The sequence below is a fragment of the Hyposmocoma kahamanoa genome, unplaced genomic scaffold (genome assembly GCF_003589595.1).
Source record: "Hyposmocoma kahamanoa isolate Upper Pololo Valley unplaced genomic scaffold, ASM358959v1 190, whole genome shotgun sequence".
In the NCBI taxonomy this organism is placed as follows: Eukaryota; Metazoa; Arthropoda; class Insecta; order Lepidoptera; family Cosmopterigidae; genus Hyposmocoma; species Hyposmocoma kahamanoa.
In genome coordinates, this window is record NW_020653718.1 from 4,100,487 (window position 1) to 4,126,694 (window position 26,208).

Genomic DNA, 26,208 nt, shown 5'->3' on the forward strand with positions numbered 1-26,208 from the left:
TAATGACATAGAACCTGTGCGTAGAAGCTCGTTTTTACTTCGCTTTTGTGGATAATCAAAGGTAAGTTTTCAAGTTTGATTGCGTGGATTATTTAAACAAAAACTGCGAAACTTTTAATTTCTTTGCATTAACATCTAAATACACAAAACAACGCAACACACGCCTATTACCTCCATTCAAGATACTAAATTTAGTGTGATATTTTTGTCAACTCATTTTACAATTGTACCTTCGTAGGTCGCAATTTATTGAAGAAAATGTCGATGCCACATAGCAGCTCAAGCACGACAAGCTCTAGCACAAAACGCAAGGAAATATACAAGTAAGATCTTCTTTAAAAGCTTTATTAAGTTCAGAAATCACCTAACCTGTTTCATATGACCTAATTTTGTACGCTAAATAGGCAGATGCAGTAGCAAGACTTGAAGGATGCGATCGATTGCAAAGAGTAATATTGTGTATGAACTATGACCCTCAAATAATTAACTTAGTAATAGTTAATTGCAGTAAATCACAATGCTATCTATAGTCATCAGATACCCAGTGTGTGGGTCTCTCTCTCAGGGTCGTATTCTAGAACTGTACTCGATGCTCAAGTCAGGATTTGAGTATGGCTTAAAGCACTCGAAATCATACTCAAGTCCCGGGTCGTATTTCCAGTGCTTGTGTTGCCAGTGCAATCCTGACTTGAGCATTGAGTAGAGTTCTAGAATACGACCCTCAGTCTCATTACCTCTTTCAACATTTCAAAAGTTGATTTCAAACGAAGTACAGTGTTAATAATATGCAACTACTACTGAAATGCTGACTATTTTTTACCAAATATACTTTAGGATTGGGGGTGTGGCTATATTTCCCCACACACACTACAACCTGCAAACTTTACAATACCAAGACTATTCGAGTCTCTAAGGTAAAGGTAAAAATTCCTGTTGCTATTTATGACACTTAAGACCATTATATAGAGTAAAAAAGAGGAAAACTATCCATGAAAGTGAACTTCACGCTTCCAGGCTGCTTCCATCTTTTATTTATTAAACCTTTTAATCTGAGTTACAAATACTTTTTACATTACAATTTTATATTACATTTAAAATTTTTACATTATATCTCTTCTTAACTCCATGTGCCTCTTGGCATAGACCTACTCCAGATTTTTCCAGTGCGCTCTATCAAGCTCCCTCTACTAAGTTTCCCATCACGTGGGTACCAATTGGCGACTACTTCGCTCAATTTTTCCAGCACACGCAACAGACGTCAAGTCCATCTTTATCTATTTCTGTCTATGATATATTAATATAAACATAATTATCAATATGAACAAATGGCTATATTTACAAAGAGCAGCCTCTAGATTTATTTGTTCTTTCTCCTCAGGGTCATCTGCGATTAAAAAGTAGTCATGTGTAATCAATTTAACAATTTCAAAGTGATGAGAGAATAAAGATATTTTGAATTTCCTAGTAAGTGTACCTAAGACACTGAATGAATAATTCAATTTGTTTTTTTGTGTTACACTCTGTTAATGTAGATACCAAGCCCCATGGCCGCTGTATTCAATGAACTGGTCTGTCAGACCAGACAAGAGGTTCAGACTTGCCTTGGGAAGCTTTGTTGAGGAGTATAATAATAAGGTAAAAACTTGCTCATATTAACCTCTAGTTAATTATACCTGTTTCACATGCTATATTATTGTAATATTAATATTTTAAGCAAGAGGTTTATGAATTTCCCTTCAACAAAAGTTAGTAAAAAAAATGTGTGTGTGAGGTTTCCACTCTAAGGCGATAACGCATTGCCTAATCCTGTGCTTTTTAGTAAAAAACATCCTCTTCTTTTAGCAAAAATGTAGTATGTATGTCTACCTAAGGTTAATGGATAAACTGGATAAAATTAAAAGGTTAAACAACTTTCAGGTGCAAATAATCTCCCTAGACGAGGAGACGAGTGAGTTCAGTGCCAAAAGCACCTTTGATCATCCTTACCCCACCACCAAGATCATGTGGATCCCAGATAGCAAGGGGGTGTATCCTGATCTATTAGCTACAAGTGGTAAGACAATACTGACAAGTCTGTAGTGTTGTAGTGTTTCTCAGTGGGCTAAAAAAAAGAGGAATTACAATTATTTGCCATTGGGTGGATTACTTTTTTATTTGTGTACTGCTAGAAGCAGCTAAGACGGCTTATATAGTTTAAAACTAGACAACACAAATGTATGAGACACTAACTTTGGGGGCAGCACCTAGAAATAATCAAGACTAATTTTAAACAAATTTCTCCAAGCTGACTGTATTAATTGAACATGTGTTTTGTCTGTTTATTAAAGCCTGATTATATATTAAATCTTTATGTCACTTGCACATGCCCTTACAATATTGTTTTAACCAGGTGACTACCTTCGGATTTGGCACGCCGGTGAACCGTACACCCTTTTTGAATGTGTCCTTAACAACAACAAGAACTCGGACTTCTGTGCCCCATTGACATCATTTGACTGGAACGAGGTGGACCCCAACCTGATTGGCACAAGCAGTATCGACACTACATGCACCATTTGGGGGCTGGAGACTGGACAGGTGCTGGGACGAGTTAATGAGGTTTCTGGACACGTCAAGACGCAGCTTATTGCTCATGATAAGGTAAGACTTTATTGCAGTAACTCGCCACGTCGGTTCATCCAACCCTACTTGGACTTTTTACGCCAATTAATTGAAGCTTTGCATATAGATGCTTCGGAGAGAATGAAGCGAACATACTCCAATTTTTGGCGTATAGCTCTAAGTGTTGGCCGGTCCCACGTTCGCAGGAGGTGTACGACATCGCGTTCAGCCGCGCAGGCGGTGGCCGCGACATGTTCGCCTCGGTGGGCGCGGACGGCTCCGTGCGAATGTTCGACCTGCGGCACCTTGAGCACTCCACCATCATCTACGAGGTACCTAAAGACCATTAGCCAGCAGCCTGCTTAACTTTATAGTATATATATGCTTAACTGCTTCCGTGGCCGAACAATTACCATGCCGGACTGCCACGCAGAGGTCCCAAGTTCGATTCCCGGGCCGGGAGAAATATTTGTATGGCCTATGTTTATTTCTCTCGTGAGTTTGGGTGTAATTTGTGGTTGTCTATGTGTGTGTGTGTGTGCCATGGCACCCGCGATACAGGGTTTCCCTAGTGCGGGGCTTTGTTGAGTGTGTGCGTTATTATTATTATAGGTCTGATGATTCATAACCAATCACTGAGAATAAACATCTTGGCACTAAGCTTTCCTACGTGATTCTCACGTGGGATGATGGATGGACGTGTGTGGCAGATATACAAACCATGTTTGTATTTAAGAAAATGAGCTATTCATTCTGTGTACTGTTTAGGTTCTCTGGCTTCTGTCAGAAAAAAATTTAAAGAGACTGGTAACATGACTGTGGCATCTTTTGACAGTACATTTACTCAAATATTTTGTATGCCCGTAAAAATATACATAATTTCATTAAGAAAGAAGATATCCATAATATTAACCTTACCAGAATTCCAAAGAAGAAAAAAGAAGTCCAAATTCATGGTACGACAATGTAATTTAACTAAGGCAAACAACTGTTTTGTAGGGAACTGTATACGTTTTTACAATAAGATTCTGGATATATTAAGGTTGTCATTTCCTTAGTTTAAAACTTACATTAAAAGTATTTTAATTGAAAGTCATATTATTATTACAAAATTGAAGGCTACATATTACATAAAGATGTATGGAAAGATGACATGCGACTAGATTCCACACAAATATGATTCAAAGTGTATTCCATAGCATTTAAGTGTATTTGAAAAGAGCAATCCCTAGAGATTTTTGCTCGTTTTCAAGTATTAAAATAGTAGCTTTAGCCAATGAATCCAATTATTACCTAGAATTGATAAGCTTGAAAGTGAATGTGACTGCAGGACCCTGCGCACACGCCGCTGCTTCGCTTAGCATGGAACAAACAAGACCCCAACTACCTGGCCACCATCGCCATGGACGCCTGTGAGGTGATCATCCTGGACGTGAGGGTACCGTGCACGCCGGTGGCACGTCTCAACAATCACCGCGCCTGTGTCAACGGAATCGCTTGGGCACCACACAGGTACTATGATATTATTCAAATGTTTCCCTTCACTGCTGTTCACACAGCAGAATATAATGTAAACTGTTTAACTTTTAATCTTGTTTCAGCTCATGCCACATTTGCACGGCGGGTGACGACCACCAGGCCTTAATTTGGGACATCCAGCAGATGCCGCGCGCCATCGAGGACCCCATCTTGGCCTATACGGCCGCCGAGGGAGAGGTCAATCAGATTCAGTGGGGGGCAACACAACCTGATTGGATCGCTATCTGCTATAACCGTCATACGGAAATACTGCGCGTGTAAGGTGGCACTAACTAGCAGTCAGTCCTAAATATACAACCAACTCACGTTCTGCGAGTTTTGTGACCTTATATTTGGAACCGACTGTTGAGAATATCTCGAACATAAATATTTCCACGGAGTTTGTAAGTGCAGAATTATATACAGCAAATTATCGAAATTTTTTAATCATAATCATCAAAGTATATAAATAAAGGCACGGATCTCCTCTAACGAAAGGGGAAATTATCACACAAGACTGACCAACTACTAACACAGTATTGGACAGGAAATGTATGTTTTTACTACATAATTGAATAGGACTATGAAACTATGTAGTTATATGAGTAATGGTGTTTATGTAAACCCATTGTGAAGGTCTCAAATTAGCGTAAAATGACGTCTGCATTTATGTTTAGCGTGATTTAAGCCATCGACTGTTTTATGAGGGAGCAGGAAATGACCTCTACTTTTGATTCTCTTTACTTTTACTACTAAAGTAACCACAATATTTGAAACGTGAACGTGCCAGACGTGAACGCCCGTGATTGGTCAATAGTTTTCGTTTCCTCCTCCCCTCGGGACATATGAAGGCGATGATTGGTTGAAAGCGTTCACACATTTGTGCACTCAAGTTAGCAATCTCGTAAAATATGACTCTGCCGCCCTTTACTGTGGAGTAATCCAAATTTAGGAATGTTGTAATCCCTTTTGTATTAAGCAATAACCTAAATGTAGGCCTTTAGCAAAACTATTCAAAAAGTGATAAACGGATTCATTCAATATTTAATTGAAGACCAAAGCAATTTATAGTTAGTTGTGAATTTTATTTTGGTAGCCATTTTGTACATGCCCTTCGTGCTCATGACAATTTTGCTACTGAAATACTATAATTGTATATACAGCAATTATTCTGTGTCTATTGTCGTAGTATTTGTATAATTATTTAAAAAAATATTTGATTTGAGAAATGTATGTGATTGAATAAGGGTTACTTAGATTTATTTATGATTAATTTATACATGTGGTAGTGCTAAGGTTTCATACATATTAAATAAATAAATAGGATTAAGATTTTCATTCCAACATATAAAATACCTATAATATAAATTTCAAATAAACAAATGATTTCGTATAGAAACATTTTGATATAACAAATTGCTAGCCTGATTTCTGACCTAGAGCAAACTGTTCATAAATTTTCAACAAATGTGCAGGTGTCCGTGGCTTGAAATCTTTGAGCACAAACTCAAAATGTTCCATAGTAATTTCTGGACATTCAAGATCTCTCTCCAACGCCCTAAGAGCTGCCTCCTGGCAGAGAGCCTCGATTTCGGCCCCTGAGAAACCATCTGTCCTTGTGGCAAGGCTGTGAGGGTTAACATCATCACTTACTGTCATTTTACTAAGCTTCAATTCCAACACTTGAAGTCTTGTCTCAAAATCGGGTAATGGCACGTAGATCAACCTGTCGAGTCTTCCTGGACGCAGTAACGCCCTGTCCATTCTATCAGGCCTGTTAGTAGCTGCCACAATGGTGACAGATTTTAGAGGCACAACTCCATCTAATTCTGTCAGAAGTTGTGCTAGCACCCTTTCATGTACACCACCCTCCCCAGCACCTCTTTCGCCTCCAATCGCATCCATTTCGTCAAAAAAAATTATAGAAGGAGCTACTTGTCGCGCTTTAGTAAATAAATCTCTAACTGCTTTTTCAGACTCACCAACCCACTTAGAGAACAACTCTGGGCCTTTGATTGCTAAGAAATTAAGTCCACTTTCAGTAGCCAAAGCTTTTGCTATCAAAGTCTTGGAGCAGCCTGGTGGTCCATACATGAGAACTCCACCAGGAGGTTTAGCTCCTAGTCGTTTGAAGCTTTCTGCATGCTTCAATGGCCATTCGACAGCTTGCCGCAACTTAAGTTTCAAATTATCTTGCCCACCAACATCAGTCCATCGCACATTTGGTACTTCAATAAGCAATTCTCTCATTGCACTTGGCCTAACTATAGTTAACGCAGAAACCAGATGATCCTTTTCAATGACATCACTAGATTGTTTTATACATTTCATTGAAGCCTGAGTGCATAAATTAACTAAATCTGCAGCAACATAACCGTGAGCTAAATCTGCTATTGAATCCAATTCTTGAGAAGATACTTTATTAGGCAAATTACTTAATAGGCTGTACAAAATTTCTTTTCTCCTTATTCTGTCTGGTACTGGGACTTCTATCTCCTTATCTAGTCTTCCAAATCTCCTTAACATTGGATCAATTGTATCCGGCTTCCTAGTTGTCGCAAGTATGAAAACCCTACTATTCTCTTCGTGTAAATTGTCCAGTAGAGAAACAAATGCAGAAGTGACTCTCCTTTCTTGTTCAGTACTCCCTGAAGACCGCCTTGGACATATTGTCTCAAGTTCATCGACTAGAATAATGCTTGGTTCATTTTCAACAGCTTTAAAGAATAAACTTTTCATAGTAGACTCAGTTTCACCAAAATATTTGCTAAAAATGGCCGGACCATTAATTTCAATATGAAAACAATTTAGATTGTCTATCAAATATTTACAAATTGCAGTTTTGCCTATTCCAGAATGGCCATGAAGTAGCAAACCTCTAGTTGGCTGAAAATTGGCTGTTAAACCATTCGTTTTGAAGGATATTTTTATGAATGTTTTGATTTCTTCTAAAATGTCATCAACACCTCCTAAAGTTATGGGTTTCTTCTTAACCTTTTGAACACTGTCCTTCTCCATACTCCAACAAGTCTTTTCACATAAAATACACCAGCTGGTATTCACATCGGATTTGTCACCTTTTACACTCATAACTTCAATTTCCAATTTCTTGCCAAAGTAATAGTAAACCAGTGTTGTGCCTACAGAGACAAAGTACTTGTAAAAGTGGTTCTTTAAAATGTCACAAATATCTGCTTCAATTTTATGACTCTTCACTTTGACTGTGATGTGTGAAGCTGTTGACACCTCTCCTTGTAACACTGCGACTGATATCTTCTTGTGATCACTACTCCAATGTCCCGCTAAATCTGCAAATTTTTTTAGTTCAATTAGCCTAAACTAAAATATAAGCAGATATTATTATTATAGTCATCACCAAATAAGAGGCCAAATTTGACAGCTAAAGAAGGCGATAGTATGTAACTTTGAAAGCAATCAACAAAAATTATTAATTTAGCATAATTGAGTTTTAAAAAAATACATAAATTTTATTGAACCATAATATGACAAAACATATTTGAAGTACTGTTTTGGCACAAATTCCAAAATAAAACGCAATTTTGAGTAACTCCGAAACATCCTGAAAACAGTTACGTCCTCAAGCTATTTTTTCTTAAATAATAGTGTTGTAAGCAATTAATCGCCAAATTTCACCGAGTCACTTAGATTTCTTAGAAAAAATATTGACTTATGTAGTTGTTTTATTGATGAACACACTTATTTACACTAAATTCTCGTAATAAACCATTTATGAATCAAAATTAAAAGAATTGGATACAATTCATCAGAATGTGGGACAATTTTACGAAATTAAGAGGAATTGCAAGGAATTCTGTAAATGAATTGGTTTTAACTGAATTCACGATTTGGCCTTTTAGGCACCCTAATCAACATGAACCGAAAAATAATCTAAATAATCACAAACTCTTCAAATTTTGAATCGATTTCTTGTGAAAATTGTATAATGTGATTACCGATATGATTAGTCCACGTCCCTATTCGCGTCACGGTAACAAGTGTCAAATTTGACCTCTTATTTGGTGATGACTATAGTGTGGCTTCATTTAGGGCCTATGAGGCCCCTCATCACTGCAACCATTAAATCTATTGTGATCACCACTAATTACAGTTCAGAGCCAAGACCAACAGCATTAAGGAGCTGATGGACTTTCCTGACTCTGACAGTTTTTATGTTCTCTGGGTGTGGCCAGTGCCTACCCAGTACAGAACTTCTTACGCCCATTAGAGGGCAGCACTAGGTAAAATATAAGCAGCTAACTAGTGTTTTTTCCTACAAATATATTTTATATATTAGTAACTGAATTATGTTTCAAATAATAATTTTCTTAATAATAGAATTTGTAATAAAAAAACCACCTGCAGCTGGTAATATAACAGCAGCCGGTGCCGACGCTTTGGATGGCCACATGCGCCGCACCAAAGTCGGGGCTCCCTCTCTGTTCAACTCCAAGGGTCCGCCGATCACTGCTCCTATCAACGTCCCAGCAGATGGATGTACAAGCACTGCATCTCTAGGAGCGCCTTCAGGAGGGATTCCAGCTCTCTCCAACCAAGAGAACAACTTGCCATCCTCTACGTAAGGGCACTTCACTTGATCTTTCCCGCAATTCAACTCGACATGAATATTCTTATCGTTAGAGGTTACAGTGCACCCGCACCGTTCGCATTCCACCCACAATGTCTTCTTAGATGCTTTCGGTGGCATGTATAGGCCGTAATGCTATGATTTCCAAAATTCTACTGGAACAAAAAAGAATATTCGAATTTATTTATAGAAATAGGTTAAGTTCACTCGTCTCAAGTCACATTGTAAATATGTTAACAAAACGCAACGTCAAATTTAACTGCGTTTCGTCTTTAAAATAGATAAGTAAACGCAATGAAAATGGCAGCGTAAAAAAAAATAATGTCAAAATAAAAATTGTCACTACGGTTTTCGATACGTGATTCATTTTCTTTTATTTCAATTTAATCAAATTTTTCAACATAAATGTGTCAACTTAGGTTTATTTAGTAACTACAAACATTCTGCTGCGTTGCAGCGACTTATTGACAGCGTAGGTTAGATTTTGTGTACATATTAGAAGTAGGGAAAAAGTAAGATGACTCTCGCAGAATTTTTTAGTTGTTCACTCTTGGCTTTCGGTCCTCCGCTGGTAATGTTCGCGCTAACTGTGGCCAACGACCCTATCCGCATCATCATCATGATAGCTGCGGCATTTGGTTGGCTGTTATCATTTTTACTTTCATCTTTAGTGTGGTTTGCCGTAACGCCTTTACGTACATATTTGGCGTTTGGAATGGTGTTTGCTATAATTTTCCAGGTACGTATACCTTGAAATGTAGGAGCGTGTTACAAAACTGCTTTTATTATCGTATATGATCACTATGCTCCTTAATTTTCATATTGGAATGGTATGATGTTGTCATCACTTTTTCAGGAGTTATTCCGATACGGTATGTACGTCCTGCTCCGTAAGACTGAAACAGGACTAAGAGAGTTCTCTGAAAACCAGAACATTGGTACCAATAAGCTGGAGATGGGTTATGTGAGTGGCCTTGGATTTGGAGCCATGAGTGGAGCTTTTGCTCTAGTCAATGTGTTAGCGGATTCTGTGAGTTTTCTTTGATAATTATTCATACACCACAATGAAACTATGAATTGTAACTATTTAAGAATATCTTTTTGTTATACAGGGTGTCTCACGGCAGAGTTAGGATTTTAAATTTGAATATTTTAAAAACCGTTGCAAGTAAGCGCGGGGGGAGGAACGCAGTAGCTTCGTCATTCGTGCGGATTTGTTAGTCACGATGTCGCAGTGGTCGGGTGAGCACCGCGCGTTCGCTATCGAAGCGTTTTTGAAAGGTGGAGAATCGTACGTCGTGGCTCGAAGACAGTTTTGTTCTCACTACAATATTAGACGTTTACGCGATGGACCAAGCGAAAATTTGATTCGTAAATGGGTTATCAAGTTTCGAGCTACCGGTTCCGCTATAAATCAACCGCGTCCGGGCCCAAGCAGAACTTCAAGAACGGAAGAAACAATAAACGAAGTTGCAGCTAGCGTTCGACGTAATCCACGCTTGTCAATACGCAAAAGAGCGGCGGCTTTAAACGTCACCAAATCAACCGTAGAGCGGATTTTAAAACGTGATTTGAAATTCCATCCCTATAAAATACAGATAGTGCAGGAAATAAATGAAAATGACTACAATTTACGTAAAAGTTTTTGCCAGACAATCATTGAGAGATTTCGCACTTTGAATACTGTGTTTTGGAGTGATGAAGCACATTTCCATTTGAATGGATATGTTAACAAACAAAATTGTCGCTTTTGGTCACAAGTCAATCCCAGACAAAAACATCAAAGACCGCTGCATAGCCCAAAAGTGACAGTGTGGTGTGCTCTTTCGGTCAATGGAATAATCGGGCCGTATTTTTTTGAAAATGCGACAGGTGCTGCGATAACTGTTTCTGGTGAGGCTTATCGGCAAATGATATCCAATTATTTTATACCCCAACTTCGAGAGCATCCAGCCTACAGCTCAAGAACGTGGTTTCAGCAGGATGGAGCCACTTGCCACACTGCAAGAGCCACTATGGACCAACTTCGTGAATTGTTTCCTCAAAAATTGATATCCCGCTTTGGTGATATTGCGTGGCCTCCGCGATCACCAGATTTGACCCCCATGGACTTTTCCTATGGGGGTACCTTAAGAGTAAAGTTTACGTCAATACTCCGAGGAATATCGCTGAGCTAAAACAAAATATCCAACAAGAAATACGCGACATCGAGCCGGCTATGCTTAGGCGCGTTATGCAAAATGCGATGAATCGATTCCGTGAGTGCGTGCTACGAAATGGAAGACATTTGGAAGATGTCATCTTTAAAAAATAAAATGCGCATTATAGTTCAATAGTTTTCAATAAAAATCTTTTCACAATAATATGCAAATTGACTTTTATTTCATTTCAAAATCCTAACTCTGCCGTGAGACACCCAGTACTATACTTATCCCATGTATTTGTGAGTCTACTGTACTATATCTTTTAATTTTATTTTGTAACAGTAATTACAATATTTGCCTAAGGGTTTACAAGGCTATAATTGGGTGCTAGCCTGCAGGAAAATAGGTTAATGATGAAGATAAAAAATATGTAAAGAGTGCACCAAATGTGTTTATTTGTCAAACCCATTGATTTATTTTGAATTTCCAGATTGGACCGGGCACACTAGGACTCACCAAGGGCAATGAATACTTTTTTGTTACAAGTGCTGCAATGACATTATGCATGATCCTCCTTAATACCTTCTGGAGTGTCATATTCTTTAACGGCCTCGATGAAAAGAACCATTTAAAGATTGTTTGGGTAGTTGCATCACATTTCTTTGTTTCTGGTTTAAGTTTTCTCAACCGTAATGAGTTATATGCAGCTACAATTCTACCATCTTATATTATTTTAATTATCACAGCTGTTATAGCATTTAGATGCGCAGGAGGTACGAGTAAAAGTTTTATGCAAAGCTTTTCAGGACAGAATGAGATGGAGATTAATTAAACTTTGCATTAATTTTAAATCATAACATTTCTATTGTGATAGCTCAATTTGCCTGTATTTGTTTAACAAAGCTTTGATTGATTAGCATTAAAATAATAATAAATTCAGTTGTAAAGTAAGACATAATGAAATCGTTATTTATTGTTGATACTTTTGAAAAATTGCAAATGATTTACAAAAAATATTACAAGGATACAATAAGAACACATAATAATTTAGTTAACTTATTTAATGATTAAAAGCTAGTGTAAGATACAACATTCCCTATCCTATTTTTTATTTTACATTGTTTTACTTAATTTGGACAGAATAATGATTATTAATTAGAAATGTATTAATTGAATAACATACCCAATGTGAAAAAATTACAAAATAAAAAATAAGGACTCATCTGGTTAAGTTTTACTTATATCTCATATATTTTAAACAATTAATTTAAATTTCTAAGAATAAAGATATTATTTTTTTATCTCTTAACTTAAAACATTGATGTGCATTTACTAATCAGTAAGCAGATATAACAAAGTCGTGAAATTATTGAGATCAACACAGAAAATAAACAAAAACATGAATATATTAGTCTCACAAACTGTATGTGAAGTTTTCAGAGTTTTCCACCACTAGAGATTAGGTTTCTTTTACCTATCAAACTAGTCATTTCAGTAACTTAAGGTTCATATTCCTGAGCTTCATCAACCAGTTGCGTGAGTAACGAGTCCACAGTCCACACTATGTCTGCATCTTCAGACTCAACTCGAGGAATATATGTCAACAGCCTTTCTAACACTGCATCAATTCCTTCCACCGACCCACTTATGCCTCCTCCCACTTCTGCTAGAGCACTTGCTGTTTCTGTATCTTTTCTACTTGATCTGGAATTCAAAACAATGCAATTAAACCATCACATATTAACATACAATCATTACAGACAGTTTCCCTAATGGTTTTGATCCCTATTGTAGCATCCATATACACAACAGTAAAGGCACAAAGTGTATCATAACACATGCTGTTTTCATACATAATTTATGAAATTTATTTATTTCTTAACTCTTTCCAAAATCCTTACAGTACTTGTGTCAGTAGGACATTGGTAACAAATTAAATTTAAACCTATCTTATGCAAAATAGGCACAACTAACCACCAGCCGGTATTGCCATGATAAGGCCATCCAAATGTCCTTACGTACCTACTTAATACTGATTAATGGCTATGGCTCCAAGTCCAAGAATTTATGTGAATGAATTTACCTCATCAGCAGTCACAGTGAACACTACAACAATGGTCAGTGGCATCCATTCCTACTATCTATAGTAAATAAGAGAACTATTGGTAAAACTTGATTTAAGAGAATAAATTATTGTCACTTTGTAATAAATACTTACAAAGGTGGTACCGCTATTTCCTTCTCAAGTATATCTTGCAAGTCATCGAGGTCAGGTATCGTCGGTATATCGTCACTCGATTCTGGTGATTTCTTCGGTATTATGAACTCTCTGCAATTAGGTTAGATTAGCTTACATGTACTTATTATTAAATTTAATTAAAATTTAAAAATCATTCAGCAAGCACTCTTCAAAAAGAAATATTTAAATTCGTCTTACTTTGCCTCAATATGAGTTCCCTCCGCCCAAACACCGACTTTTCTTGGCTCAGGGATATTAGAACTAAATGGTTCGTTCATGATTTTATCACAAATTAACTGTTTTTAGTTATTTTTGTAACAAAACTATTCTATTTACTATTGTTTGTTTGTTTGTTTATAACAAATTACAAGACAAACCTATATTGAATGTGGTGGTCAGTGTTGCCAACTAGACGAAAGCAAACATAGATTTAGTATAGCAAATGTCGCTAGACAGAAGTAGAGGTGGGCGTTTAAACGAAAAGCACTTAAAAAGTATGCTTTTTAAAATAAGCGCATAAGCAAGCGTTTCATTTTAAGCGTAAGCCTTAGAATAATAACGCATAGAATGATAGTTTCATATGAAACAAACTGTCACAAGAGAGGCAAAAATCAAATCAAGTAGGCTAGTTTTAGTAGTAGGTTAATTTTCGGTTTTAGTGAATATTTATATAAAAATACAAGTTGAAACGCGTTACTTCCTTATGGAATATGAAGTTAAAATCTATTTTATGTCTTTTTTTTTCTTTTCTTTTATTTTTTTTCTTGTCGCTGAATAGAAACAAAATATCACTTTTGTTGTCAAAATGTCGCTTAATCTAGCGACAATGTCGCTAAGTTGGCAACACTGGTGGTGGTTGTCATAGCGACACATTTGTTTGATTTGACATAACATTAATAAAGGTGCTTTTCCACCAGCAAGGCGAGACGAGGATTTAAAGTATTACAAAAATTTCAATTCTCTCCTGCCGCATCTGCGGAGGAAATGGTCGGGATTGACGAGGATGGACGAGGCGAGAATTGAAATAGGTATTTTTTGATTTAATATTGAACCGTGTTGCTGCCTACATAGATCATTATACTCTGCAACGGAAACACCATTTCCCGTGCCCGCACGATCTCGCGCGAGCGATGCTAATAATATCAATCGCGAGATTGTAGGGTACGTACGATTTGAGATTAAAAAAGATGGCTTCATCCATTGACTTATCTGATTCTTGTTCTGTTAACATATTTAATAATAAGAATAATTTACGAGACATGTTTATCGCTAAACGAACTGAACAACACTCAATGAGAATCAACCACATTAAAATATAATTAATATTTAAACATTTAAGAGTATTTTGCTTTTTAAATCCATTAAGAAATAGCTAAATTATTGCAGTTTTTATTTCGGCTTCATCGAAACGTGGTCTCCTGCTTGGTTTCCTGTGATGACGTCACTTGTTACCACCATCACCATGTGAACACAGCTAAGAAAGACACGTTACTAGGATCACTTTAGTTGCTACATTCATCGCTCTGCTCACTTATGTTTTAAAATCAGATACAGTAAAATTATAGTTATATACTTAAGATTTGACCGCGTAACTGGTTCTTAATTTTTGGAAATAAATAAAAGTCACAAGGTACCAGGTCGGGACTATACGCGGGATGGCTCCTAAGGTCAACGTTGTTCACCTTCAAAAATTCATTTGTCTGTCTGGCCGTGTGAGAACTGGCATTATCGTGGTCGTGTACTACCAATCACTATTCACCGTGCAACGATTCTTCAAAGCAACAGTAGGCGTGTCCAGTTTTATTAAAAAAAGAAGCAATCATCCGCTTAGAGGCAGTTTGCACGCGCGCCACTTTGGTTGGTTTCGGCTCATCTCGAAAGACCCATACGCTCGATTGCTGCTTTTTTTAGGATCGTAACTTTATACTTACGATCCCAAAAAAAGGAGCAATCGAGCGTATTGGTCTTGATCCATGCTTCGTCACCTGTGACTATGTCCCACACCAAATTTGACGCCCCTTCGTTGAATCTCGTAAGCATGGCATTGCACCAAGTGACGCGATCCGTTTTTTGAGCCTCAGTCATATTGTGTGGGATCCACCGAGAGCACAGCTTTTTCACACTCAAATGTATGGGTCGTATTCCAGAACTCTACTCAATGCTCAAGTCAGGATTGCACTGGCAACACAAGCACTGGAAATACTACCCTAATGGCAGGGACTGATTTCGAGTGCTTTAAGTCGTACTCAAATCCTGACTTGAGCATTGAATAGAGTTCTAGAATACGACCCTAAGTGTAGTATTGATTGTATTTAGCTCATGCCTATGCCTAAAGATGCCCGAATCTCATGGTATGTCACATGTCTGTCTGTTTTGATCATACAGCGCACAGCATCGATGGTTTTGTTGTTCACAACAGTGGACGGGCGACCATTACGAAATTCGTCACTGAGATTCACACGACCGCATTTGAATTCTGCAAACCAGCTATAAATAGTCGTCTTGCATGGTACTTCATCGCCAAAAGCAGTTTGGAGCCAAGCGAAGCCCCGCTGAGCTGTTCAATTACACTTAAAGTCGTAGAAAACTATACTACGAAAATTTTCACGAGTTAAATCCATGGTGATATAGACAACCAATTTCTAAAATGGCGCCACACTGTGAAAACAAGTGACAGTCAGACGAAACAAACTGTATTCTACAAGCAAAGAGTTCCATTTTCAAATGTTGTAATCACTTTTTAAATATTGTTTATGCAAGTGGCCAGTTCCGGAAACTTATAGTGCATCCTATGTATTAATATTTGCACAGACAATTACATATTTGTGTTGGTTAATGCTCTAAAATTTTTGTAGGTAAATTTCAAGGAGTTTTTCTTAACAGAGACCTCATCATGACACGAGTCTCTTTTCAGACGAGGGTTTAGGCCATAGTCCGCCACACTGACCCAATGCGGGTTGGGGACTTCACACGTTTTCCAAGGGTTGTGAACCTTCTTCAACGTGCAGGTTTCATCACGATGTTTTCCTTCACCGAAAAGCTCACGATAAATTTCACATTAAATTTCGCACATAAATTCCGAGAAACTCAGAGATGCGAACCGGGATTCGAACCCACGACCTTCTGCTTGAGGCAGTAGGGCAAACCATTAGGCTACCAGGGCTTTTTATATTAGACACCTGTTTAGATTCATTTATTTTATAGTCGTAATTGGTGAACCCACTCCCACTTGTTCGTTATCCGAACGTGAAACAGGGGTTCCACGTGTACGATTTTGGTGGCATCTGTTATCCCAATTTGATCATCATCGTCTATCCCAGAAACTACAAAGATATATTACGTATGTCTATTCATTATACGTCCCACTGCAGGGCACAGGTTTCATTTAAGCACAGTAGGGCTTAGGCCAGAGTGCGCCATACTAATAGCCGTTGAGCCAGCAACGACGTGTTGGAGACTACATACGTTTTTAAAGGTTTGTGAACCTTTCTCGTTGTGTAGATTTTATCACAAGAATTTTCTTAACCGTTTACGCTATATTGCTACTAAAGAATCGAAAATGTACGTATTAGGGTAGCTTCATTCAGGGCCTATGCATCCCCTCATCACTGTGACCATTGACTAGTCTGTTGTGATCACCACTAATTATAGTGCAGAGCCAAGGCCGACAGCATTGAAGAACTGAAGGGCTTTCCTAGCTCCGACAGATTTAATGTCCTCTGGTTGTGGCATGTGCCTACTCAGTATGGAACTTCGTACGCCCATCAGGGGGTTGCAATGGGTGAGTAGATAAACAGGAGTGTTATAAACCTGCGTGGCAGCATCAGGGCTTCTTAACCTTTTTCTGGACATAGCTAGACCCCTCCCAAAATTTCAAAAAGCTTACGGACCCATTTCGGAAAGACACGTGCACAGTACCAATTTATTCACAACACATTGCATACCAATAATAAATCAATAGTTTAATGCATCATGTTAGGTAGGCTCGCCGTGGACCCCCAGCGACCATTACATTTACCCCTTAGGGGTCCAAGGAGCACAGGTTAAGAAACCCTGATCTACATTCTCTATTCTCTCTCTGCCCAATATTTGACATGTGTTCGTTCAATCCACAATGCCCTGCTATGGCTTTATTGATTACAGGGCTTCTCTAGTGTTTGGCACTGTAGGTAGATATCAAGGCTTTTGAATGCTCAAGACCCTTGTTCTGTAGTCACACTTCTCGGGAGAGATGTGTGCTCTCATTTAGCAGAGTGAGCTTTGCCAGGCTGTATCCTATCCCTATGAAGGGTTCGTGTCCAATAAAGGTTTCCTAGCACCAGCCTTTTCAGTTCATCCACTGACTCATTAGTCTCGACGTCAGAGTGGCCTGGAACCCAGCGCAGGACCACTGTATTAGATTCCCCGAAAGTAGTCAGTATATTTACAGTTCTCTACTAATAGTAGATAGATAATAGAGCCGCTTGACTATCAGAGTATGTAAATAGATATACTTGTCAACATAACCTCTCTTCAGGTTAAAATCCGCACAATATACGCAACTTAGAAAGTAAAGTCATGCCCAAGGTGCATGTCGCCACAGTGCCGTCTTCTCAATTAAGAAGTAACGAATTTCCCACTATGCTACCACCGCTCTCCGTGCTCGATCTAGCAAATACGTTGCCATGTTATACTTCTTATGGGTTTGATTCAGGAAATAAAACATTTTCACTCTTAAAATAACGTAATTTTATTTTCTTTGAAAAGATAAAAATTAAATCAATTTGTTTTATTGCACATTGCGAGAACATGTGTTTTACAATTCCTCTGTAAGTATAGAAATAATAAAATTGATGTAGGAAATAATAAAATGTTACTCAGATTTCAATGTAGAAGGTTTACTTGCTATGCGCGTTACTAGGAAAGATTACAGCGGCCCAACAGCTCTTATAAAGTAAGGAAATTGTACAGACAATTAGAACAAGTCCTAAGTAGAGGTACTTGCCATTGTGATCTTTTGGCCAATTGTAGAAAAAGTGTTGCGAAATTGTTGTAAAACAGTTGCAACCAAAACAAATCTTACCAAAACTATAATTAAACTTACTTTTTAATTACAATCTTACGGTATTTATTGGAAATCTCAAAAATCATATTTTCCTGAGGCCTGCAAAAGAACAAAGGCGTATCTATGTAAACATTTAGCACATTTATTCACACGAAAAATATAAACTTTGCAAGACAACACGCCTGAATTGAATCTGTTCTGCATAATATTATATTTCTCTACTTATGCAAAGATTAAGTTGTTGTTACTTAAAACTTATTTCAAAGTAGAAACTGGCAGACTGAACCCATCTTATTCGTGTTTCAAATTAACTTATTGCACACAATGCAGTGTGGTTGGTTTTCAAGTTCACATAATCGCTTCGCAGTTATACAATATTTTTGTGTCAAACACCAAAATTACCCTGTTCGACTATCCCGTATCATTATTATATACATAACATTCCAAATAGTCATTTCTGGTTACAGAAATGGTACTGGACCGTGTCGTTCCCTACCTTACATCGTTTATAATATCAATTATTAATTCTCTATCTTAACATCTAAAGAAACAAAAGTATTGAAAACATTTTGATCGCAAAAATCACACAATTCTTTAGTATTTAATTAAAAACTGTAAATGATTTTACATTCTAGAAAAGTACAAGATCTATATGTATAATAAAAAAAAGAGTTAATAATCCGAGATCTGGAAGACATTATAAAATATTTCAATGCATCTACTTTTTAGAATACTTTCCATTCAAGCAGAAGTGAGCCGATTGTCAAGATTCAAGTTGTACTTGAAGAAAATAACATGTAATAGAAGCAACTTAATCTACGCTCGTGGTTCTTACTACATACACATGCTCGTGGTGAAATCAATCAAAATCCTATTTTGATGGTGTTCACTTCACTCCGGTTGCAAGACTTTCAGAGCACACTTTAAAAAGTTGAATTACACTGAACGTCACAAATTTCACACTTCTGTCTGTCTGTTCTTGTTCGTAGTAATTCCGCCAAAACTAGCACTATACAACACTGAGAGAGACTTTTGTTTCGCACCTTGTGATCCATTAAATAATAAATTGGGTGTTACAAAGTTATTTTGACATTATGCTCGTTGCAATTTTTACGATTGTGTTTTCGAGAACTGCCTGCATCCATTGCCGTCAGTAATATCCTATGTTTGTTCACTTTTACATCGAATTGAAACCACTCTTCGAAAGCTTGTTTTCGTGACCTCAAGTCTTTGTCGTAATCCTCGGGGTAACATGATAGTGGTCAACCAACCATTATCGTGTTGGGTATTCCTCATGCATTTTACATTCGGTCTAAGGTGGAGAGTTGATGGAACGAGTCCGTCAACTCGTGCGGACGTGAGTTAGGGTAGTTCAGCAGACCGGACAACTCTTCAGAGTTCAATTGTATTTGCGCCAACTCTGCACCTTGGTTCAGGAGATTAGTCAGCGAGGCGCTGTTGGTTTCCATGTCTTGGACCTGGTGGAAAAATTACAATGTTACAAACCTTTGTTTTTTCATACAACTTTCTTATAATTTGTGCATTTGTTCTTAAACATTATCAAATTTCAGAATTATATGTATTTTTAGTACAGGTGCCTGCATGCGTGTGCGCGGGTGTTTGTTAATTGTTGAAAAGGTAGCGAGGGCAAAGTATACCATGCTTCTGGTGTCATGACTCTCCAGAACTCGTGTCCAAGATTTCTCTTAGAGACCCTTAGGTTTAATTCACTTTTGTGCGTACCTATGGCCTCTTCGAATTTTCGGCGGAATGTAAATCTGTTACGTGCGCGTAATAGCATCAATGTATTGTCCAAGCAGGTTGATATTGACCATTTTAACACTAGTGTTGCATCGGTGACGCGTATTATTAGTGGTTTGTTTTTTGGCGAGTGGTAATTAGTGTAAAAAGTGTTGCGAAAATGTATGTAGTATAGTTAGTAATTATATAGTATAATTGAATGCTCATAACTTAATGTGTGTCTGTCGGTGAGGACCTATAATTGGTTTTCCGTTATTATTTAAGTTTTTACTCTGTAAGATAGCCGATGGTCTTCCAATAAGTTGAAATAAAATTAAAAAACTTACCCACGGCCCTCTCCTTTTGTTGTGACGTAAATACTAACCGCGAAGTATGAAAACAAAAAAAAAACAAGTATGGCAAGGATGAAATTGACAGAGATGATCTCACCTGAGGTAAAGGCTGTTGCATCATGTGAGGAGACACATTCCCCAAATTCGGGGAGACGTGTCCCACGGTGGGCGATACGTGCCCCATGCCGCAGCGCGCGTCCATCTGCGGGCCCAGCATCGGCGGCAGCCCCTGCAGCGGCGTCAGTGTCGGGCCCGGAGACAACACTTGCCCTTGCGGGGACATCACCTGTCCCTGCGGGGACAGTACCTGACCCTGCGGGGACAGTACCTGACCCTGCGGGGACAGTACCTGACCCTGTGGGGACAGCACTTGCTCGTGCGGCGACATCACCCGCACGTGCTGGGGAGACATGGCTTGCTGCGGGGACATTACCTGAATCGTATCAATTTGTTGTTATCACTTGCTTCATGTAATCACATAAACATTTCGTTATTTATTATTTATTTATAATTATAGCAAAATTTACTTCCCACTACTTCACTTTTACTTTTTTTGGCACACCGCGGTTACCACGTGGTTACGGTGAGGCAAATTGAATTTTACTATTGGAACACATAAGAAACTATTCTTATGTGTTAAAAAATAACAGTTTTAAGATTTTATCATTTAATTAACATTAACATACATAATCATATATTCTAATATATATATTTTGCAATGAAATTCACAAGAGCGTGACGTCCATTTAACGCTGGATATCAAGTTGCACGAACAACGTGAATGTTCTCTAACTCGATTACTTTCTAAGCTGTACAAAGAAAAGACACTTGTGGTACTAAGTCCCGGAAAGTTTGTGTGAAAATATGCGAGGGTTAAATGAAGAGGTCTCGTACCTGCGCCTGCGGGGAGAGCATGCCCGGCGAGTGCGCCATCGCCGGCGGCGACACGGCCGCGTAGGCGGGGCTCGGCCACGCCAGCTCGGGCCCGAACTGGTAGCCCAGGCCGCTGGGCCCCGGCACGTTCATGGCCTCCTGCACCCAGCGCTGCAAGCCCATGCCCGATTACTCGAACGAACATTTCGCGCTACTTTCTGACAGTACTTCATTCTATTATAATTTATACTTCCGCGCTACTATATTCGACTTTATCTCTATGATTTTAGAGATTATTCAACAGTTCACATAACAGTCTGGAACTGAATCAATGAGTCTATTAATCATTCATCCTAATTGCTTCATGGCGTAGTGTCCATAACATGGTAATTTTATTAGTTTAATCTGTTTTTCGGTATGTTGTGATTATTTATGAGTACACTAGGTAATATTAAAATATTAGGGGTTAAAGTATGAAATTGCCGTTTTATTGCAATAGGTTCTTTGAATTTTCATAGAATCTTCATGGTTTGAGGTTTTCGAATGAAACTTTTTTCAAATGGTTTCTGTGATTTTTTTTTTTTTTAAATTTGAAACATTTGGATATCGACTTTCAATTGTTTTTGTTATTCAATTTAGACAAGAAAGATGGATACTGCGAAAATTCGAGTGATTTTTGAATACGAGTTCCGACGCGGAACTAACGCGGCAGAAACAGCCCGCAATATCAATGCTGCGTTTGGAGAGGGGTCTACTAATGAACGCACCGTGCGATTTTGGTTTAAACGCTTTCGTGATGGAAATTTCGACTTAAAGAACGAGTCACGAGGAAGACCGCCCACACAGGTGAATAACGATGAATTAAGAGAGATAGTGGAAGCCGATCCTAGTCAAACTACCCAGGAATTAGCGGCATGGTTTAACGTTACCTTACCCACAATATTGACTCACTTGCGTCAAATCAATAAAATAAAAAAATACGAAAAATGGGTGCCTCATGATTTGACTGATCTGCAGAAAGAAACGCGTGTTGAAACTTGTGTTGTCTTGTTGAACCGGTACAGAAATGAAGGAATATTGGATCGAATTGTAACATGTGATGAAAAGTGGATTCTTTATGATAACCGGAAAAGAAAAATGCAATGGCTGACCCCAGGTCAAATGCCACAACAGTGTCCTAAAGCAAAACTTACCAATAAAAAGGTAATGGTAACTGTTTGGTGGTCTCAGCACGGTGTTATTCACTATAGTTTTCTCCGATCTGGTCAAGCAATAACGGCAGATGTCTATTGTGCCGAACTCCGAACCATGTTGACAAAACTAGCAGTAAAACAGCCCCGACTCATGAATCGATCTTCACCATTATTGCTCCACGACAACGCGAGACCTCACACAGCACGAGAAACCATTTTGACCCTTCAGGAACTGCAGTTAGAAACCATTCGTCATCCTCCGTATTCACCAAACCTTGCTCCAACGAACTACCATTTTTTTCGTGATTTGGACAATTATCTACGTGACAAGAAGTTTTCTTCCCAGGAGGCAGTACAAAATGCTTTCACACAGTTTGTGCAGTCTAGATCGTCGGAGTTCTATCGCAAAGGCATTAATAACCTTCCCATTAGATGGCACCAATGTATAGATAATAATGGCAACTATTTTGATTAAATAAATTTGTTAAAAATTTAAAAAATAAACAATTTAGATTTTCAGTACAAATCGGCAATTTCATACTTTAACCCCTATTATTAATGAATAATAAATTAATAATTTAGAATGCTCATAAGTTTTTTGTTATGTATTTTTGTTTTATAGGTGTTATTTTTCTTAGAAAGAAATTTTAGAGTCCTAAGTGTGTTTTATCAATGATGCATTCCACTTTATACACATTACTCATGAGCAGGAAAGAATAAAAGTTAATTGTATAACTTGACACTTTTAAATGTCGCGCCATATAAAAATATCGTGGGCGACGAGTGACCCGCTAAAAGATCGAACATATTTATGATCGAATCATTTGACCCGGGTTATCAAAAATGATCGACCGACACAGGTCTAATACATACACACTAAAATTTATAGGAAAAATGTATAACATCGCATAAATATATTCGTCGAAGGCCCGCCATGGGGTACCGTGTCCCGGCGGAGGCTTCTCCGTAATTCAATGTTCTTTGTCCAAGGCATTATACAGTAAACGAATCGCATCACGGTACTGTTTTGGGCACAACAAAGAAGAAAAGGAGACCTTTTTTCAAGTGTACCATTGGGTTAGAAGATTTTGTTTAGGAATTCATTAATATTATAACATTTTTTAAACATTTTATGATTTATATAGTTTTTTTAGTGTCCGTCAGGATGGCTGGACCGAACCAGATATACAAAATAAACTGTGCTCATTATTTACTACCCATTTTCATGTAGGTTAATGCCAATTTTCTACTATTTAGTACCTTTATTGGCATATTTTCTACCTTTTTCATACCATATTCTAAGCGCCTGCAAAAGCGTATTGTTAGCAATTACACGGAAAGGATAAACTGTCTTTTTAGAAGATACCTTTTGCAAAGGCGTTTTATTATCTTTTTAAAATAACTTTATATAGAAGCTTCCTAAAATAGTGAAAAAACGTATGTTTAGGTAGAAATTAGGTAGTAAATAGTCATATAAAAAAAGTAAATTATATACTGCTAGAACCATGAAAAACGTAAAGTGGTCCAGCCAACCTGACGTCAGAATGGCTGGCCACTTTATTTGTTTCATATTTCCTTTAGCGCAAAGGTACAAAATAAGTCAATAAAGGTACTCAATACTAGAAAATAGGTACTCAATAATGAGCACAGTTTGATTTGCTTTACTCGTTTGGTCCAGCCATCCTGTCGGACACGTTTTTTAATAGATCAGGCAATATGTTATAGATTTTGGTGGCCATAACGTGTGGCAGATTTAATCTAGATCTGGGTGGAATTGATCTGTTTTTATGACGCAGTACGTATTCTAATTGAATATCTTAGCAGCGTTTAAAGAAACCTTGGTTTCTACAAATCTCAAAGACAAAGCGTAAATATATTGGGAATAGCTTTGGTTAGAAAAGCTTATTATTTGGACTCAGTTTTTCCACACTGTACTATGCTATACACGGAGGTTGGCGTCTTCAAGCCTTTCTCAGGCGCTGTGGAGGCGGAGCTATACTAGTAAGAAGTTGTCTTACCTGAATTTGATAGGAATTATCCGGAACCTGCTCTATAGGCGGGAATACGTGATGTGGACTCGTCATGTGCATCGGCGACTTATCTGCTGAAACCGCAAAGAGTCATATGATATTAAATTGGAATACTACATAAAGAACGATGCTCTTGCAATATTAATAGGAAACAATGTACATACATGGGGTGAACGAAGAGAAAGGCAGATATCATAACTTAGCGGGTTAAGAAGCTAACAATTATTTATTTAACCCCAAACTTTTTTAAGGATATACCAGACTCGGCTCAGGACGTTACTAGATATCTTCAAAAACTAACACGATGATGAACCTTTATAAATAACTTGTTAATAAAATTGAGCGTTTCAACAAACAAGTTGTGACATCTAGTGGGGACACGCGGTACTAAACTGCTCGAAAAGGTTAAGGGCGCGTTCCCATTATGTCGTAACATTTTATTTATCGTTGGATGACTGTCGCGTCTAGCCTATTCCCATATCACGACTATCTGTCGTGACTGTGTCGTAGACATTTATTTTATCGTTGGAACGATCGTCGTGTCTAGTTGTTACCACTAGATCGTGACAACAAGTTATCGGTTCACGGCAGCCACCTTGTTGTTTGCACGACAGAATCGTTTGAAATTGCGATTATTTGTCGTCACACTTTTTATCGTTACGTTTTATTTATCGTCGGACGCCTATCGTTCTAGCTCTTCCTATTGTCACGACGATCTGTCGTCGTAATGATAAAAAAGTCGTGAACGACAGTTAATCGTGTTGTTCTATGTGTGACAACTTCATTTAAATATGATTATACATGCCACGGCACTTTAAACTGCTCGACGATCCAGTCGTCACGACATAATGGGAATGCGCCCTAAGATCCACAGTCACCACTACTGTTGGCAAATTTTCCGAATAGTTTCGAATAGCGTTAATTTTTGGAACATTTCCCGAAAAATGGAAAAATATAATTTAGAAAGGTCCATACTATTCTTCTACGTTTAGAAATATCTTTTAAAGTTTTATTTAGCGTTAACTAAAAAATAAACTTCTTTATAGTTATAAGCCACGAGAAAAACGAGATAAAAAAACCTTTTTACTGGCTCTATCGTTTCTGTTCAATAACTTCTAACTTTTGACTCTTCAATAAAACTTTACGGATCACTCACCGCTTGGTTCCGATTTGATCGGCTTCCGCTCCTGGCCCCATTGAGACCCTGAAACATTGAACAATATGAATATATGCCTCGTAAATCAAATTATCGGCAAATAGAAAACACAATACACACTAAAAGCTTATAATGTGTAGGAAACTTAGCAACTGGGTTCTCATTCTAATAATTAGACAAATAGAAATAGAGCCCTTTTCTAGTTTCATGCCGTGACAAGTTACTAATCGAAAAGTAGTCGTTTAACAACTTTCAATATCATGGCACCTACTCAAGAAAAGGACTCGATTATTTTTACACACAAAAAAAAGGTTAAATTTGACATGCAAAAAAGAAAAAATAACAAAAACAGAATCGCCTATTTGTAAAAATAATTTCAAAATATGAACGTAGTCATTCATGCACTTAAACGCCAATTTTGGTAATTTACAGCTATAATAATATGCATATGTCGCACCCTCTCTTCACAAAGAGCCGTATCTTACATTTTTGACGTACCTTATAAACAGTATATAGAATACTCCTATTTAAGTTTAAAAAAAAAATCTCGATAGAGGAATCTACGAACAGCTCATAATGTGGCTAAATGGAAATAAAGTTGTGAAATATTGTCTTAATGTTAGTTACGGCGGTTGATCAGGAAAGGGGCGACGTGTTTGAAAAATAAAGAGAAACAAGCTTGGAAAATTATGATATAACCGGTGTTAACAA

The 26,208-nt window shown here is 37.8% G+C and overlaps 5 protein-coding genes across 9 annotated transcripts in view; 2 read left to right on the plus strand and 3 right to left on the minus strand.

Annotated features, from left to right (window-relative positions):
- On the plus strand, positions 1 to 5,295 carry LOC113226352 (DDB1- and CUL4-associated factor 7). Its single transcript, XM_026458940.1, has 8 exons — positions 1 to 61; positions 239 to 323; positions 1,533 to 1,635; positions 1,918 to 2,053; positions 2,390 to 2,640; positions 2,808 to 2,933; positions 3,932 to 4,113; positions 4,203 to 5,295. The coding sequence occupies exons 2-8, from the start codon at positions 259 to 261 to the stop codon at positions 4,399 to 4,401; spliced, it is 1,062 nt and encodes a 353-aa protein (XP_026314725.1). The 5' UTR covers positions 1 to 61; positions 239 to 258; the 3' UTR covers positions 4,402 to 5,295.
- A 62-nt stretch (positions 5,296 to 5,357) lies between these two features.
- LOC113226351 (spermatogenesis-associated protein 5) lies at positions 5,358 to 8,879 on the minus strand. The gene is made up of 2 exons (XM_026458939.1): positions 8,497 to 8,879; positions 5,358 to 7,427 (listed from the first exon to the last, which is right to left on the minus strand). The coding sequence occupies exons 1-2, from the start codon at positions 8,843 to 8,845 to the stop codon at positions 5,539 to 5,541; spliced, it is 2,238 nt and encodes a 745-aa protein (XP_026314724.1). The 5' UTR covers positions 8,846 to 8,879; the 3' UTR covers positions 5,358 to 5,538.
- Positions 8,880 to 9,072: 193 nt separating this feature from the next.
- LOC113226361 (gamma-secretase subunit Aph-1) lies at positions 9,073 to 11,993 on the plus strand. The gene is made up of 3 exons (XM_026458961.1): positions 9,073 to 9,464; positions 9,582 to 9,755; positions 11,360 to 11,993. Exons 1-3 carry the CDS (start codon positions 9,243 to 9,245, stop codon positions 11,699 to 11,701), a joined length of 738 nt encoding a protein of 245 aa, XP_026314746.1. The 5' UTR covers positions 9,073 to 9,242; the 3' UTR covers positions 11,702 to 11,993.
- A 199-nt stretch (positions 11,994 to 12,192) lies between these two features.
- Positions 12,193 to 13,530, minus strand: LOC113226403. Its single transcript, XM_026459018.1, has 3 exons — positions 13,307 to 13,530; positions 13,088 to 13,198; positions 12,193 to 12,573 (listed from the first exon to the last, which is right to left on the minus strand). The coding sequence occupies exons 1-3, from the start codon at positions 13,384 to 13,386 to the stop codon at positions 12,369 to 12,371; spliced, it is 396 nt and encodes a 131-aa protein (XP_026314803.1). The 5' UTR covers positions 13,387 to 13,530; the 3' UTR covers positions 12,193 to 12,368.
- Positions 13,531 to 19,259: 5,729 nt separating this feature from the next.
- The window catches only part of LOC113226395 (transcription factor p65), a 56,629-nt gene continuing 49,680 nt past the window's right edge, over positions 19,260 to 26,208 (minus strand). For 4 of the 5 annotated variants that reach the window (XM_026459006.1, XM_026459008.1, XM_026459009.1 and 1 more), the window contains 5 exons: positions 25,498 to 25,545; positions 24,330 to 24,415; positions 21,140 to 21,289; positions 20,343 to 20,678; positions 19,260 to 19,630 (listed from right to left, as the gene is read on the minus strand). In XM_026459006.1, coding sequence (XP_026314791.1) covers positions 19,454 to 19,630; positions 20,343 to 20,678; positions 21,140 to 21,289; positions 24,330 to 24,415; positions 25,498 to 25,545 — 797 coding nt within the window. In that variant the 3' untranslated portion in view covers positions 19,260 to 19,453. The remainder of the gene's footprint in view (positions 19,631 to 20,342; positions 20,679 to 21,139; positions 21,290 to 24,329; positions 24,416 to 25,497; positions 25,546 to 26,208) is intronic. The other variant, XM_026459007.1, reaches the window with a different exon arrangement.

Bases quoted from the DNA above. Each gene is read 5' to 3' on its own strand.
- LOC113226352 (XM_026458940.1), top strand. From the start codon at position 259: ATGTCGATGCCACATAGCAGCTCAAGCACGACAAGCTCTAGCACAAAA. The intron at 1,636-1,917 runs GTAAAAACTTGC...AACAACTTTCAG, and splicing joins TTGAGGAGTATAATAATAAG to GTGCAAATAATCTCCCTAGA. The intron at 2,934-3,931 runs GTACCTAAAGAC...ATGTGACTGCAG, and splicing joins ACTCCACCATCATCTACGAG to GACCCTGCGCACACGCCGCT.
- LOC113226351 (XM_026458939.1), bottom strand. From the start codon at position 8,845: ATGCCACCGAAAGCATCTAAGAAGACATTGTGGGTGGAATGCGAACGG. The intron at 7,428-8,496 runs GTGGTTTTTTTA...AAAAATTTGCAG, and splicing joins TGTTATATTACCAGCTGCAG to ATTTAGCGGGACATTGGAGT.
- LOC113226361 (XM_026458961.1), top strand. From the start codon at position 9,243: ATGACTCTCGCAGAATTTTTTAGTTGTTCACTCTTGGCTTTCGGTCCT. The intron at 9,465-9,581 runs GTACGTATACCT...TCACTTTTTCAG, and splicing joins TGTTTGCTATAATTTTCCAG to GAGTTATTCCGATACGGTAT. The intron at 9,756-11,359 runs GTGAGTTTTCTT...TTGAATTTCCAG, and splicing joins TCAATGTGTTAGCGGATTCT to ATTGGACCGGGCACACTAGG.
- LOC113226403 (XM_026459018.1), bottom strand. From the start codon at position 13,386: ATGAACGAACCATTTAGTTCTAATATCCCTGAGCCAAGAAAAGTCGGT. The intron at 13,199-13,306 runs GTAAGACGAATT...ACCTAATTGCAG, and splicing joins GGAACTCATATTGAGGCAAA to AGAGTTCATAATACCGAAGA. The intron at 12,574-13,087 runs GTAAGTATTTAT...TTTGAATTCCAG, and splicing joins GAAATAGCGGTACCACCTTT to ATCAAGTAGAAAAGATACAG.